Source organism: Numenius arquata, chromosome 25 (assembly GCF_964106895.1).
Source record: "Numenius arquata chromosome 25, bNumArq3.hap1.1, whole genome shotgun sequence".
Classification (NCBI taxonomy): Eukaryota; Metazoa; Chordata; class Aves; order Charadriiformes; family Scolopacidae; genus Numenius; species Numenius arquata.
In genome coordinates, this window is record NC_133600.1 from 6,234,427 (window position 1) to 6,248,385 (window position 13,959).

At 64.7% G+C, this 13,959-nt stretch overlaps 1 protein-coding gene across 8 annotated transcripts; it reads left to right on the forward strand.

The window, feature by feature from the left end:
- Positions 1 to 1,603: 1,603 nt before the first annotated feature.
- Positions 1,604 to 13,692, forward strand: LOC141475346 (transducin-like enhancer protein 1). Of its 8 annotated transcripts, none has more exons than XM_074163678.1 (20): positions 1,604 to 1,627; positions 2,195 to 2,343; positions 3,037 to 3,100; positions 3,568 to 3,612; positions 6,680 to 6,742; positions 6,876 to 6,950; positions 7,578 to 7,773; positions 8,205 to 8,227; positions 8,600 to 8,704; positions 8,854 to 8,898; positions 9,157 to 9,312; positions 9,615 to 9,744; positions 9,847 to 10,031; positions 10,103 to 10,179; positions 10,436 to 10,685; positions 11,829 to 12,076; positions 12,278 to 12,425; positions 12,508 to 12,658; positions 12,915 to 12,991; positions 13,222 to 13,692. In XM_074163678.1, exons 1-20 carry the CDS (start codon positions 1,604 to 1,606, stop codon positions 13,327 to 13,329), a joined length of 2,319 nt encoding a protein of 772 aa, XP_074019779.1. In that variant the 3' UTR covers positions 13,330 to 13,692. The 8 variants fall into 8 exon arrangements, with proteins under 8 accessions (XP_074019779.1, XP_074019778.1, XP_074019781.1 ...); XM_074163677.1 differs by having other exon boundaries at positions 8,211 to 8,227; positions 9,157 to 9,318; XM_074163680.1 differs by having other exon boundaries at positions 8,211 to 8,227.
- The last annotated feature ends 267 nt before the right edge of the window (positions 13,693 to 13,959 follow it).

The following is a 13,959-nucleotide window of genomic DNA, read 5'->3' on the forward strand; positions in this document are numbered from 1 at the left end:
CCTTTGCTGGAGGGCGGGGGATGCAGGGGGGGTCCCTAGCGGGGGGCGGGCTCTCGGGGCCGTGGGAGAGCACTGGACCCCCAAGCCCTTTCCAGGCCCTGAGTGCTCAGGGAGAAGATGCTGCCGCTCCCTGCCATCACATGGCAGGGAGTTCTCGGTGAGCCGAGACCTGCAGCCCCAGAGGAGGACTTCGGGTTTCTTCTCTTCTTCTTCTTCTTCTTCTTCTTCCTCTTCTTCTTCTTCTTCTTCTTCTCTTCTCTTCATTAAAAAAACCCAAAAAGGGGGGCGGGGGGACGGGGGGGAGGGGAGCAACGGCTTCTCGTGTTTAGCGTTTATTAGAGAAAGCCCAGACCCGGAGCGCCGACGGGCCGGGAAGGGGCGGTGGCAGGGCCCCGGTGCAAAGCCTGCGGCTCCGTTTTGCGGGCGAAGCTGCGGTGCGGGGGGGTCCCCGCCACGGGGCCGGGAACGGGCCGTGCCGCCGGCCGGGGGTCCAGCGAACCGGCAGCGGGGCCGAGCCCGGGGTGCCAGAGGGGTGGTCGGGGATGGCCGGGGTGGCCCGGGGGTGGCCGGGGACAGCACCCGCCGTGCCCCCCCTCCCGGTGCCCCCCCGGCAGCGCACGGGTTAAACCGCCGCTCCCCGCCCGCACCGCCGCTTCTTTGGCTGCTCGCGGCCTCCCCAGATTGACACCCTCCGCGGCCGCCGGCCCGGCTGGCCAATGGGAAGGCAGCTCCGCGCGCCCCACGTGGGGGCGGGCCGCTCCCGCGGCGCTCCCATTGGCTGGCGGCCGGGGCGATCGTCCGCACGGGCCAGGCCCCACGTGGAGCTGGCGCTGGCGCTCGTTCATTGATCGCGCTCCGCAGCGCGGCCGCGGCGGGCGGGGCGGGGCGGGGCGGGGGCTGGCGGGAGGGAGGGGAGGGGGAGCCGGCCCTGTACGGCCCGGTACAGCTCGGCCCGGTGCAGTGCAGCCCGGCCCGGCCCGGCCCGCCCCACCGCAGGGGCGCGCCCGGGGCCGGGGCCAGCAGCGCGGTGAGTCCCGTCCCGTCCCGTCCCGTCCCGTCCCGTCCGGTCCCGCGCCGCTCCGGTTCGGTCTCCGCCGCGCCGGTCCGGGCCCGCTCCGGGACTCCCGCCGGGCGCGGTCCGGCTCCGCTCGGGGCCGAGGCGGTGGCGGGGCCGTTCCCTCCCCCGGCCGTACCTGCTGCGGACGGCGGTGGGGCCATTGTTTGCACGGCGCGGGGGGAGCCGGCCGGGGCTGTGCCCGTGGCGGCGGAGCCCGCGGCGGGGGCGGGCAGCCGGCGGGGGGTCCTGCGGCCGGCGGGTCCCGCAGCGCCCGGGAGGATCCCCGGGGGGACGCGGAGCGGCGCGGGCGGTGCGGGGATCCCAGTTCTTGGCGGCTGCCGGGGAGCTGCGGGTGGGGCCGGTGCCCCAGGGCTCTGCCACGCTCCGCTGTGACTCCCGCAGGGCTCCACGCCGCGGCCGGCGGTGACTCCCCATCTCTCTCCCAGGGCCTGATCCGGAGCTGGGAGGCGTCCCCAGGATCCTGTCCTGAGCCCGCATCAGGGCCCGGAGCGGCGAGAGGGATCCTGGGCCTGCCCCGTGCCAAAGATGTTCCAGCAGAACCGGCCCCCGGTGAGCCCGCGGCTCGGCCTCGTCCACTCCAGGCCATGGGCAAGCACATGGTGCTGCAGCATGGTGCTGGCCAGGCCCTTGGAAAGTTGTGCTGACGGCGTGTAACGTGCTCAGGAGTGGTGTTGTGGCTCTTCCCAAAGTGGTGCGGAGCCCCAGCGCTGCGGGGATTTGGGTTTCATGACGCGCTGGAGGCCAGACCGCAGTTAGGGTGTGACTGTGGGACCAGTGACAAGCGGGTGGGCAGCTCTGCTGTGTGGCACGCGGGTGAGGATGTACCCCCCGGGCTGGGGCTGGGCGCGAGGGCCGGGGGCTGCATGCTCTGTGCCACCCGTGGTTGTTAATCCTCCTCTTCTGGCTCAGTGGCTGAACCGATGCTGAAAAGGTGGAGAACCTTTGGTGCCTGGCTGTAAGCATTTTCCTCTCCACTAACTCTTTCTGTCTCCTCCTCCATGTGCTGCTCTCCCAGACGTGCCCATAGCCTCTTCCCCGGGTGCACGAAACCCCCGGGGGACTCGCAAGTCTCACTGGGCCAGCAGCAGTGACCCCGGGGTCCCCTCCTCTGCCTAGGCCCATCTCCAGGCACCCTCTGCTGCCTCGGGAGCTGCTGTTGCTGCCAGTGCCATCCCCAGCACCCCCCAGTCCCTCAAGCTGACTTATCCAGAGACCTTGGATCGCATCAAGGAGGAATTCCAGTTCTTGCAGAACCAATACCACAGGTGAGGAACTGCCAGAGCTCGCATGCCAGCAAGGCACTGGGCACTTAACTGGTGCTGGTGAGAGGCAGGCGGCTCTCGGGGCTGGGCATCGCTGCGGGCTGGCGGGAAGCGCCGTCCCGTGCTGCTGCAGGCACTGGTCCATCTGGAGGACGGCTGTGCCAGGCACCACCTTGGTGGTTTGAAATGACACTGTTTGAGGGGGAAGCTTGCCCTCCTCCTGCCAAAAGCCATGGGACAAGGGTGCTGGCTTCCAGGGCCCAGCTTCTGGGCTGAGCTGGAGCCGTCACTTAGCAGACCTGGAGTCCCTCTGGTCCCCCCTGCTGCTGGCCAGGATCACCTCCCCTTCCCCGCACGGGAGCAAGGTTTGAAATGCAGCTCAGCTTGGCGGCTCGCTCCATTTGGGAAGCAGATGCTGGGGAGGGGGTTAAGACTCCGTGCAGATTGCTCCCTGACGCCTGGATCCCTTTGCTGTCCATCTCCTCTTTATCAGCCCCTTCCCACCCTCTTTCAGGTGGTTTTCTTGGCTTGTGCTGGGAGATGGGTTTGAATCTGAGAGCAGGAGGCTGAAGCACGTGGTGCGCTGGGGGGGGCTCGTGCTCTCTCCAGCCTGGGAGATCTTGGCTGGGGGGGAGCAGGGGGTCTCTCTCTCTCTCTTCCTCCCTCTCTCTCTCTTTCTTCTCTTTATTTTTACAGCTTGAAGTTAGAATGTGAAAAGCTGGCAACAGAAAAAACAGAAATCCAGCGTCATTATGTCATGGTTAGTGAGCTCCACCTGAAAGGAGGAGGGCGGTGGGGGGTGTCTCCTCTGAACCATCAAAGGACACGCAACCCTGGGATGCTTTGGCTTCCCCTTGTGTTTGGGCTGTGCGGCCAGGCCCAGAGATCTGGTTCCTGTGGTTGTTATTGCCTGTCTTTCCCCCAAAATGAGCCATGGTGTTTGAGCAGGGCTTGCTGCTGCAGCTCGTGGTGCTGAATCTGCTCCTGTGCGGGTTGTCTCTTTTCCTGTGGGCTGTGAGTGGGAGCCCCAGCTGGACCGTGTCTGTTCTGTGGCCATGTGCTGGAGAGAGCTCCCGGGCAAGGAGCTGGGGACTGTTTTCTTCTCCTGGCCTGGCCACGGTGTGGGCATTTATGGCCGGGCTGACCCCACACGCCAGCAGCAGAGTTTCTGTTTGTGCGTCCCCTGGCCTCCCCAGCCATGCTGATGCTGCCTTCTCTCCCCTGCAGTACTACGAGATGTCCTATGGCCTGAACATCGAGATGCACAAACAGGTGAGTCTGGGTGTCCCGGCTCCCCTGTTCCCACGTCACCACCCAGGTCCTTCGAGGTTGTCCCTTCCCGCAGAACACGTGGGAAGTCGCTCCCTGCGGTAGCCCAGGGAAAGCCGTGCTTGTGGGGCCGCATTGCCTTCTCTGTGTTTTGGGGGCTCTGCCCTGCTCAGTGTCACGGCCTTGGGCCTGTCTCAGCTCTCTGCACACGTGTGTGTCCTCTGGTGTGAGCTGCCATGTGCTTGCTGGGTTCGGGGAGTATGTTTGTGATGTGCTTGTTGCAGTGGGGAGAGAGCAGTGGTGGGGCATGTGTGCTTGCACGACTGCTCACACCAGTGGTGAGTGGCCGCTTGGAGACTGTTGAGGAGACTGGCTCCCGCAGGATAAGGGGTGCTGCAGCGTCAGGGCAGGGTGATAAGCTCCGGTTCGCTGCCATTGCCACTGTCCAGGGCTCGCTGGCCCCGGGGGCCAGGACTGAGGAACATTGTGACGTGGGAGGAGGGGGCTGGGGTGCAGGGTGGCCTCCCTGAGGGCTTGGGGCTTCGCATCCCCCCTCGCTGCCTCCCCATCCTTCCCTCCCTCCTTCCCTCCCTCCCGCTGCGCCGCGCTCCGGGTCACCAGCTGCTCTGAGACAGAAGGTTTCTTCTCATCTATTTTTAAAGAGGCTGCGGAGGAGCCTGGCGGGGCGTGCTGCAGCCGCGGCCTCCTTCCTTCCCTCCGTGCACCCCAATGCTGCTGAAAACTGTTGCACGGGAGCCGGTGCGGGGGTCCTGGCCCATGGCCCCCCAGCACAGGACAGGCTGGTAGCTGTTCTGCGCCCGCTGGGTGGGTGTTTCTGCCTCTCCCGGCATCTCCTGCCCTGCCCCGTGCCACTGTCCCAGCCCTGTGAGGCTGGCTGAAGAGGAGGCGTGAAGCCAACCTTGCATGGGGCGATGCCGAGGGTCCCCCCGGCCCAGCACCCCCTCCCCACAGGGCTGCATGCTCCTCTCATCTGGCTGCCGGTTCTCCCCTGGCTCGCGCTCTCGGCCGGTCCCAGGTGCCGCTGGCTGCGTGCCAGCGAGCTGTCTGCACTTTTAACGAGGGCCCGCACATCGGCTCTGACAGCCAGCGGCCATTGTGTGAGAAATGGAACTGCCTACGCGGGAGCCGCGGGTTATCGCCACCGCGGGGAGATTGGGTCGCCATCTCTCCTCCCTTTCCCTCAAATCTGGTGCCGCTCCTGGGCTCAAGCGGTGGTCCTGGGCGCTCTTGGCTGCCCGGGACACCAGGGGAAGCGCTTGCCCCATCGCCACTGGCGAAGGCAGGGCAGTGACGTGGTGCGGTGCTGCCTCCGTCCCCGCTCTGTCCCCAGTGTCCCCCAGAGGCTGCCCAGGCGCCCAGCTCCTGTGGCGTTGACATCGGCGGCACTGGCACCAGCGAGGGCCGAGACGCAGGGTGGTTTTGCCCTGGTTTGCGTGGGGGGCAATGGGGCTGGGGGGCTGGCTGTGGTGCTGCAGCTCCCCAGGCAGCCACAGGCTCGGCAGGGGAGGTTCAAGATGGGAACGAGCAGGAGACGTTCATTTTTTTATTGTTGTTTTGTTTTTGGCATGGAAGGGGCCTGTCGCTTTTTATAAAACCACCTCCCCGAATCTGCCTGGCCTCGGACTTGCTCACCGCAAGCCAGAGGGGAGGTGACGGTGCTGGTGGCTGGGGGGGCTGCAAACAGCATGATCATTTTTCATGCTGAGAGCGTTAAAGTGCCAGTAAATTGCACATTAACGAGCGCGAGTGAATTGGAGGCAGCTCTCCCCAAGGAGCTGCTGCCCATCAGTGCATTAGGGAAGAGAATCCATCACTGCCGGCCCCGGGAGACAGCTAAATCCTTCCCAGAACTGCCGGCTGCCAAATCTCCTTGCCCCCCCCCTTCCCCCCCAGCCGGCTTCTTTCTTTTCTTTCTCTTTTTTCCTCCTTCAGAAGGGGAAGCAAGGGCGGGTGCTGGATTGTTTCTGCTCTCTGTGGGTCTGACAAAAAAGGGTTGTTGGCTGCTCTGGAGGATGGCACGGGGTGTCCCTGGGTCTGTGTCCCCACACCCCCCAGGCAGCGCTGCAGCCCCTCAACCTGGCACTGCGGCGCCTGTGCCAGCCGGGCTCGGGAGACATGCCCAAGGGGGTCTGCTCCGTCCTTGGCTGTTGGGGCCCTTCAGCCTCAGGTCTCCTCCTAGGGCCAGCAAGAGAGTCTGGGTTTGACCCCTTCCTCTCAGCCCCCACGCTGGCTTTGTAACACTTTCATCCTCCCCACCAGGGTGGGCAGGGAGCTCCTCGGAGCTGGGGTCAGCACCTTACCTGCAGCCCCCATGCCTGGGCCATCCCCCGCCTGTCCGGGAGCTGGGGATGCCCGGGTTCAGGGAGAGCTGCTGATCTCTGTCCCCTCTCTGCTGCTGAGGTGGGGTGGGATCCCCAGCTCTGCACAACGAGGAGCAGCATGGACAGATCCGTTGCTGCATGGAGCGGTGTCTGCTCTCCTGCTGTCACCCGCTGGTGGTCGGGGCAGGGGCCTGACCCTGTAGCCACTGGGGATTCTCCCCAGGAATGTGCCTGTGGGGCCAGGGATGGCTTAATGTCTTGTGCTTGCCCCTGGCATGGCACGATGCCGTGCTCCCTCCCCGCGCTGCTCCCGCTGCTGATTGCCTGTGGCACTCGAGTGTTGCAGGAAAACAGCAGCTGTAAGGAGAGCACCTCTCCAGGGCTTCCTGCGGGCGGGAGAGCAGCAATTAGCGGTCGTGGGGCTGGCAGGAGGCGGCGCGGAGCCTGCCGGGGCCTGACCTGCGGGCTGGGGCTTGCCTGGCCATGGTCCTCAGTGCCATGGGCTATGGGGCTCCCTGGGAGGGAGGAGGCGGGAGCCATCCTGGGGCACTCGGGGAGGGATGGAGGATGCTGGGCTCTTGGGCACAAGTGCCAGCACCCGGTGGCTGCTTGGGTGGCGAAGCGGGAGCCTCTGCCTGCCTGGGGAGGGGGTCTCTGGTGGCACTGGGGCTGCTTGGCGTGGGGCAGCTCTGCCCTGTGCCCTGACGCTGCCTCTCTCCTGCTGCCAGACGGAGATTGCCAAGCGGCTCAACGTGATCTGTGCCCAACTCATCCCGTTCCTGTCTCAGGAGGTGGGTGAGCCCTCAGGCCCCGACTGGGCTGGGGGGGCTGGCTTTGCCCCATCCCCTGAAGAAATGAGCCTGGGGCAGCCCCGCTCACCACGGGGGCATCTCCCGGTGCCGACGGGCTCCTCTCTCCCTGCAGCACCAGCAGCAGGTGGTCCAGGCCGTGGAGCGTGCGAAGCAGGTGACTATGACCGACCTGAACGCGGCGATCGGGGTACGTCAACCCTCTGCCCGCGTCCTGGGCTCCCGCAGGCGATGGTGTCTCCCCTCCTGCCGTCCCCTGGGCTGGACACCTTTCCTGCCCTGAGCCTACGGGGGTCAGCTGCAGCCCCCCCTCCCATTGTCCTTCCCTACCTGTGGCTGAGTTGGGGGGAATGAGGGGGGACAAGACAGGCTGGGTTGGGGGGCTGCCAGCGGTACTCGGGGTGGAGGAGATGCTGCTGCAGCAGTGTCAAAGCAGGGTGTGTGTTGCTGTGTCCTGATGCCCTGTGGCCCAGGTGGAAGGGGGGTCGCTGCTGTCCCCACACCTTGGTTATTCCCTCAAGACATCAGTGGTACGGGTACGGATATGGGCAGGGTCCCCCATCCATATGGATATGAGTGGGGTCCCCAATCTGTCCCAGTAGCTCCTATCGCAGGGTGGGAGGAGGCAGCAGGAGGGACATGGCGGTCCCTGCAGCTTGGCTGGGGCCACCCTGGGAGCATGTCCTGCCCCTCCTCGCCCAGGTCCCCGTCCCTGGGCTGACCCAGGGCTGCCGGTGGGGAGGAGCAGCCTCTTGCCCCTGCCTGGTGGCCGTCCTGACGCAACCCTGGGGCTCTGCTCTCTCCTGCTCCTCTCCAGCACCAGCTCCAGACCCAGCACCTCTCGCACCACGCTCCCCCCATCCCACTGACCCCCCACCCCTCCGGGATGCAGCCCACCGGCCTCGCGGGCATCGGCAGTGCCTCGGGGCTGCTGGCGCTCTCGGGGGCACTGGGGGCCCAGGCCCAGCTCCTCACCAAAGACGACCGAGGGGTCCATGACACCGAGCCCAGGGGTGAGCGTGGGGGGACGGGAGCCGAGGGGGGTGTGTGTGTCTGGTGTCACCCTTCGGTAGTGGGAAAACCTGGGAACGGGTGGTGCTGGGTCCCGGGGCTGCCTCTGCTCCCTGTGTCCCCCTGGAGAGGGGCTAGGGCTGGGTGGGGGGGCGGCTTGCCTGTGCCTTGGGGCTCCTGACAGGGCTGGCGGAGCAGGGCATTTCCCCACCCAGGAGGGGTTTGGGTGTGGAATGTCCCTCATGGAGCAGCACCTCCAGGGAGGGCAGTGGGGTGGGCTGGAGGGGTTCATCCCTGGTGGGGTCCCAGGGCCACCCTGCCATGAGCACCCCGGCACCTGTGGGAGGAGCGGGTGGCTTTTCCAGGGGGCTCTTGGCAGTGGCACACTGTGTCCCTTCTTCCCTCCCTCTCTTGCTGCTCCATGTTGCCACAGCGACAGAGCGAGACCCCGGCCCCGTAAGTGCCTTTTCCTTCTCTTGCACCATTTCCCTGCAGCTGCGCAGGCTCCGGCCGGGACCCCAGTGGAGGGTGGCCGCTTGGGAACAGGTCCTGGGGTCCTGCTTCCCAGCTGAAGCCCCACTGCTGGCACAGAGTGGGTGGGTGCTGTTCCCATGGGGACCCCTTCCCCATGTCCTGTGGGCAAACCACACTGTCCCCCCAGGCAGCATCCCCCTCGCTCCTTTGGCAGGAGCCAAAGCCCGTGCTGGTGGCATGGGGCGCTGTACTGGGGCCCTCCAGGAGCCAGCCGCAGCCTTGCGTTGGGTGCTGCCTGTCCTGGGCGCCGGGCACAGTGGCTGGTGACAACTAACGCTGGTCCCCCCACCCCAGAGCTCCCTGGTGCTGCCCAACGGGGAGCGGGCACGAGCCATCTCCGAGTACCTGAGCAGCAGCAAGAAGAGGAAGGTGGAGGAGAAGGACTTCGTTACAGACTATGTGAGCCCTGGGGATGGTGGCTGGGGGGCTTGAGGCATCCCCGTCCCCTCTTGTGGGGCGATGAGTGGGGCTGCCCACACCTCCGGCACCTCCCAGGCAGGAGCGAGGGCAACCGCAGCCCCTTTGGCTCCAACCATCCTCTGTTTCAGGGCAGCGATGCAGACAAAAGTGAAGACAACTTGGTGGTGGATGAGGTCAGTGTGCCAGGCTCTGCCCATCCCGCTGCCTGAGTGGGGGGGGCTAGCGCACTGTTACAGGTTGAGGTGAGCAGCAGGGGGAGGTGGCAGTGGGACCCCCGAGTCATGCTCACTGTCCCTCGCTGGTGGCAGCAACGAGCCCCTGGATCCGAGCTCCCAGCCTGGCCCTCACTCAAGCCACCAGCTCGCCGTGGCCTGGGGCATCCCCGCACTCCTGCCTGCTCTGCCACCTGCTGATTCCACTCCCTCCCACAGGACCCCTCTTCCCCGCACAGCGTCCACTCCTACTCGTCCCGGGAGAACGGGGTGGAGAAGGTCCCACTGGGGAGAAAGGAGGCCGTACCGCTCAGCCCGACCTCCATGGCCTCCTCCAGCAGCACGTCCCCTTCTCGGAGCAAGGATGCGCCTGTGGTACGTGTGCTGCGTGGGGCAGCCAGGCCCCCCACCTCGCGACCCCTGCCCAGCTTGGCTGGCAGAGCCATGGGTCCACCTGCCTCCAAACCCATGGGGGCACAGGCGATGCTGGGGGACAGGGGGGACTCCTGCTCCGTTAGATCCCCTCGTGTCCCATCCCACAGACCCTGCAGCACTGGCTGGGCTGAGCTGCCATCAGGGGTCAGGAACAGGGAACAGCACGCTGGGGGGGACCGGAGGAGACCCCCCTGGCAGGGCATGAGTGTGGCTCTCAGATCTCCCCGCTCTATTCCCGGTAGGTGGAGAAGGCTGGGACGCCCAGCCTGAAGTCCAGCACCCCAACTTCCCAGGGGGACACTGTGGCCCCGGGCTCCAGTGGTGCCCAGCAGTTCCGCCCTGCCACCGCCAAGGCCCCCATGGACCCGCTAGGTGAGCTTGGCCCCACCAGGGCACGGGCAGGCAGCTCCGAGTGCCGGCCCTGCGAGGATGGACCCTGCACCCTGTCCCTTCATGTCACCTCTCTCCTGGCAGCCCTGGGCCTGAGGAACCCGCTGGGAGTGCAGAGCCCCTACTCGGCCGCCTTCGGCATGGCCCACCCCGCAGTCAATGGGGACATGGCTGGCACCGGCGCCTACGCCAGCCTCCACCTCATGTCCCCGCAGCTCAATGGTGCCGCAGCTGCCGTGGGAGCCGGCAGCTACGGACGCTCGCCCCTGGTGCGTGAGCCTCTTCCTGTGGGTGGCAGGGGCTGTGGGGTGTGAGCTGCTCTCACCCACTGTCCCTCCAGGTGGGCTACGACCCGCACCCTCACATGCGCATCCCAGGGCTGGCGGCCGGCATGCAAGTGGGGACCTCGGGGAAACCGTAAGTGTGGCCACGCTGGGCGTGGGGGACAAGGTGACCTGTGGGGGTTAATCTGGGAGGCACAGAGGGCCGGGGCCAGCAGGGATGGGGGGCACAGTCCCGCGGGGGGCACCCGGTCCGGGGCAGCAGCTGGCTGTGGTGTGCCCGGCACCACTCTGCTCATGGCTCCGACTCAAACTGCACTGGGTCCAATGTGGTGCCAGCTGCTCACTGCACAGGATCCTCGGGTGGTCCTCACTGCTCTGCCCTCTTCCAGTGCCTACTCATTCCATGTCAGCGCCGACGGGCAGATGCAGCCGGTGCCTTTCCCCCCCGACGCCCTCATCGGCTCTGGCATCCCCCGCCACGCGCGGCAGCTCCACACCCTGACCCATGGCGAGGTGGTCTGCGCCGTCACCATCAGCAACTCCACAAGGCATGTCTACACCGGGGGCAAGGGCTGCGTGAAGGTGTGGGACGTGGGACAGCCGGGCACCAAGACGGCTGTGGCTCAGCTGGACTGTTTGGTAAGGGGGGGGTGCGGCCACTCTGGCACAGCTTGGCCCTGCACAGTGCCAAAGACGGGGTCTGGGGTCCCCATTGGGGACCTCAGGGGTGCAGCAGGTCTGAACGCGATGATGTTCACCAGGGAGAGTCTCTGTGTGCATTTCTTAGCAGGGACTGTGGGACTGCTGAGGAGGGACGGTGGCTCTGTGCTGCCAGTGCACTCCTCTGTGCTGTCCCCTCTGTTCTGAGTGTCCCAAACCATTGGGGGGCTTTTACACCCCTCCCCTCCCTTGGCACTGCTTTGTCTGGCAGTGCCTGCCTGAAGACAAGCCTTTGCCAGTGTCAGCCCCCAGGTCAGACACTTCGTATGGGCCAGAATCGCATGGGCTGAAGCATCACTCAGATTCAGCTCTGTCCTTGTTTCTGCTTCTGCTTGTGTGAGTCTGGCTGTAGGGAGACCTTCTATTTCTTTTAAAAATAAATGAAATGGACTGTCAGACCACAGCAACTCACCAGAGCCAAGCTGGAGGCACAGGCATCACCTGAGACTATTTTTAACCTGTGTTCTTTGAGGTTTATTTTAAATGGGCTGCTGGAATTGGAGTTCCTGTGCCTGCTTTGAACAGCCCAAATCCAAGTCCTCTCCTCCACTTGCTGGCCTTGGGGCCTGGGCAGCCTGACACATGTTATTCCTGGACGGTGCTGACCTTGAAGATACAGATGCGTAAACAAGGAAATGACTGAGTCATGATAATTTCAAGCTGCATCAGAAATTCAGGAGTGGGGGAAAATGGTGTTTTTGCTGGGAACTGTAGGCTGTTGCAGCCTTGTTGAAGCTGCCTCCCCCCGCCCCATGTGTCCTCCAGGATGGTCATGTCTCAGGCAGCTGCTGGTGGGGACGCTGCAGGGTGAGGGCGTCCCTGAAGCCCTTCATAGCACAGTAACAAACTGGGGGCTGGCAGGGGTGACGGCTCTGGGGACAGGGAGGGGTGGGAGGCACAGCCCCTGCCCCAGCCCTGCTGTCCTGAGAGGGCGGCTGGGGGTCTGCCCCACTGCTGCTGCTCCTGCCCCCAGGACGAGCTGCCGGCCCTGGGCTGAGCAGACGGTCTGGAGTCAGGGCAGGAGGGGAAGGGGTTAATGGGGTCCTCCCTCCTGCACCCCAGAACCGGGACAACTACATCCGCTCCTGCAAGCTGCTCCCCGACGGCCGCAGCCTGATCGTGGGGGGGGAGGCCAGCACCCTCTCCATCTGGGACCTGGCGGCCCCCACGCCCCGCATCAAGGCTGAGCTCACCTCCTCGGCCCCTGCCTGCTATGCCCTGGCCATCAGCCCCGATGCCAAAGTCTGCTTCTCCTGCTGCAGCGACGGCAACATCGTGGTGTGGGACCTGCAGAACCAGACCCTGGTCAGGTGAGACTGGGGCAGGGCTGCTCGGGACTCCTTGGGCGGGGGACAGATTGGTCCCCTCCAGGGCGTCCCCACCTCTCCCACAGTTTGTCCCTGGTTATGGGACAGTCCCTGTCCTTACAGAGGGGATCTCCAGCTCCTCACAGCTGGGTGCTGCCAGCCCTGATGGCCGTGCCCTCGCTGCTCCGTCCCACTCTTTCCCAGGCAGTTTCAAGGCCACACAGATGGTGCCAGCTGCATCGACATCTCCAATGATGGCACCAAGCTGTGGACGGGGGGACTGGACAACACAGTGCGGTGCTGGGACCTGCGGGAAGGCCGTCAGCTGCAGCAGCACGACTTCAGCTCCCAGGTCGGGGCTGGGGCCAGCCAGGGGCTCCACGGGGCTGGCTGGGACCTGCCATCATGGTGCCTGACCCCACTCTATCCCCCAGATCTTCTCCCTGGGGTACTGCCCAACGGGAGAGTGGCTGGCAGTGGGCATGGAGAGCAGCAACGTGGAGATCCTGCATGTCACCAAACCGGACAAGTACCAGCTGCACCTCCACGAGAGCTGCGTCCTCTCCCTCAAATTCGCCTCCTGCGGTAGGTGTCAGTCCTGGCCTGGAAGGCTGGTGGGGTGACTGCGTCTCCTCTCCTGGCCCCAGGGCTCGTTGTGCTGAGGGCAAGCACTAGCTCCGGTAGCCAGCCCAGTTGTGTGTGGTATCCCTCAGAGAAGGGGCTTCCATGGCTGCACCCTCAGCCTTCTTGTCCCAGGACTCCCCTTTGTGTTCCTCAAAAAAACCCCTTGGATAACGAGGTGACATGATGATCCTCTTTGACCTTTCTGTCCCTCCCATAGGGAAGTGGTTCGTGAGCACAGGGAAGGACAACCTGCTGAATGCCTGGCGGACGCCCTATGGAGCCAGCATCTTTCAGGTGCGGGGTGTGCTTAGCCCTTGAGGTCAGAGGAGATGTTCCTCTGAGTGAGGTTGCCTAGAGCTGGGATGGCCCAACTTAACCCTGCTCTAAATGTGTCTTGGCAATAATGAGCCCCATAAACTTGTCCCTGCAGCCTCCCCGGGCACAATTCAGGTCCCCAAGGCGAGGGAGCGGGACCTTGCTCGGGGGCTGCTTCTTGCACTTACCCCCTGCCCTCCTTTCTCCAGTCAAAGGAAACCTCCTCCGTCCTCAGTTGCGATGTCTCCACAGACGACCAGTTCATCGTCACCGGCTCAGGGGACAAGAAAGCTACGGTTTACGAGGTCATTTACTGAGAGCGAGAGGTGCCAACTGCGGGAAGGGTCCACGCCATGCGGGCAGGTGGATATCCCCAGGGAGGGAGGGATGGCCTCTACCTGCCAAAGACCATACAGCCCGTAGCTGGGGCATCGGAGCTGGAGGAGAGCGGCCAGGAGTGGAGGTGGCCCTGGGCCTGTGGCCAGGCGTCACGCTGGGCTGGGAGGTGGCGGCTGCTGCTCACAGTGAATTTCCTGGGGATTTTCTCCTTGTTTTGTTCTTTATTTGTTGGTTTGTTTCTAAATCTGGACTGAGGGACTTGGGGGGGGGGGGGAGGGGGGGGAGGGTTGGACATTGTTAGATTTTTTGTTTGTTTGTGGTTTTTTTTAAGTTGTTTTTTTAAAAAAACCTTTTTGTTGTGTGGGTTTTTTTTGTTGTTGTTGTTAAGACTCTGGGCCAGGCCAGGGAGGATGAGCTCTGTCCTCATCTCCCTCTGTGTGGCCTGCGGTGTATTTAATAATAAAAACAAACAAAAAACTGCAGCTGTGCCTTCCCCGGGGCAGAGCCATGGTGCCCCGTGGCACTGGGCGAGGAGGGGTGAGAGGAGGATGGCTATGCCTGTGGCTGCCCCTGCTCCTTCCCCTTTCTTCCACGGGGCCGTGTTTGCT

Excerpts from the sequence above, each read along its gene's own strand:
- LOC141475346 (XM_074163678.1), top strand. The coding sequence starts at position 1,604 with ATGTTCCAGCAGAACCGGCCCCCG. Across the intron at positions 8,899-9,156 it reads ACAACTTGGTGGTGGATGAG|GACCCCTCTTCCCCGCACAG; the intron begins GTCAGTGTGCCA and ends TCCCTCCCACAG. Across the intron at positions 12,992-13,221 it reads ATGGAGCCAGCATCTTTCAG|TCAAAGGAAACCTCCTCCGT; the intron begins GTGCGGGGTGTG and ends TCCTTTCTCCAG.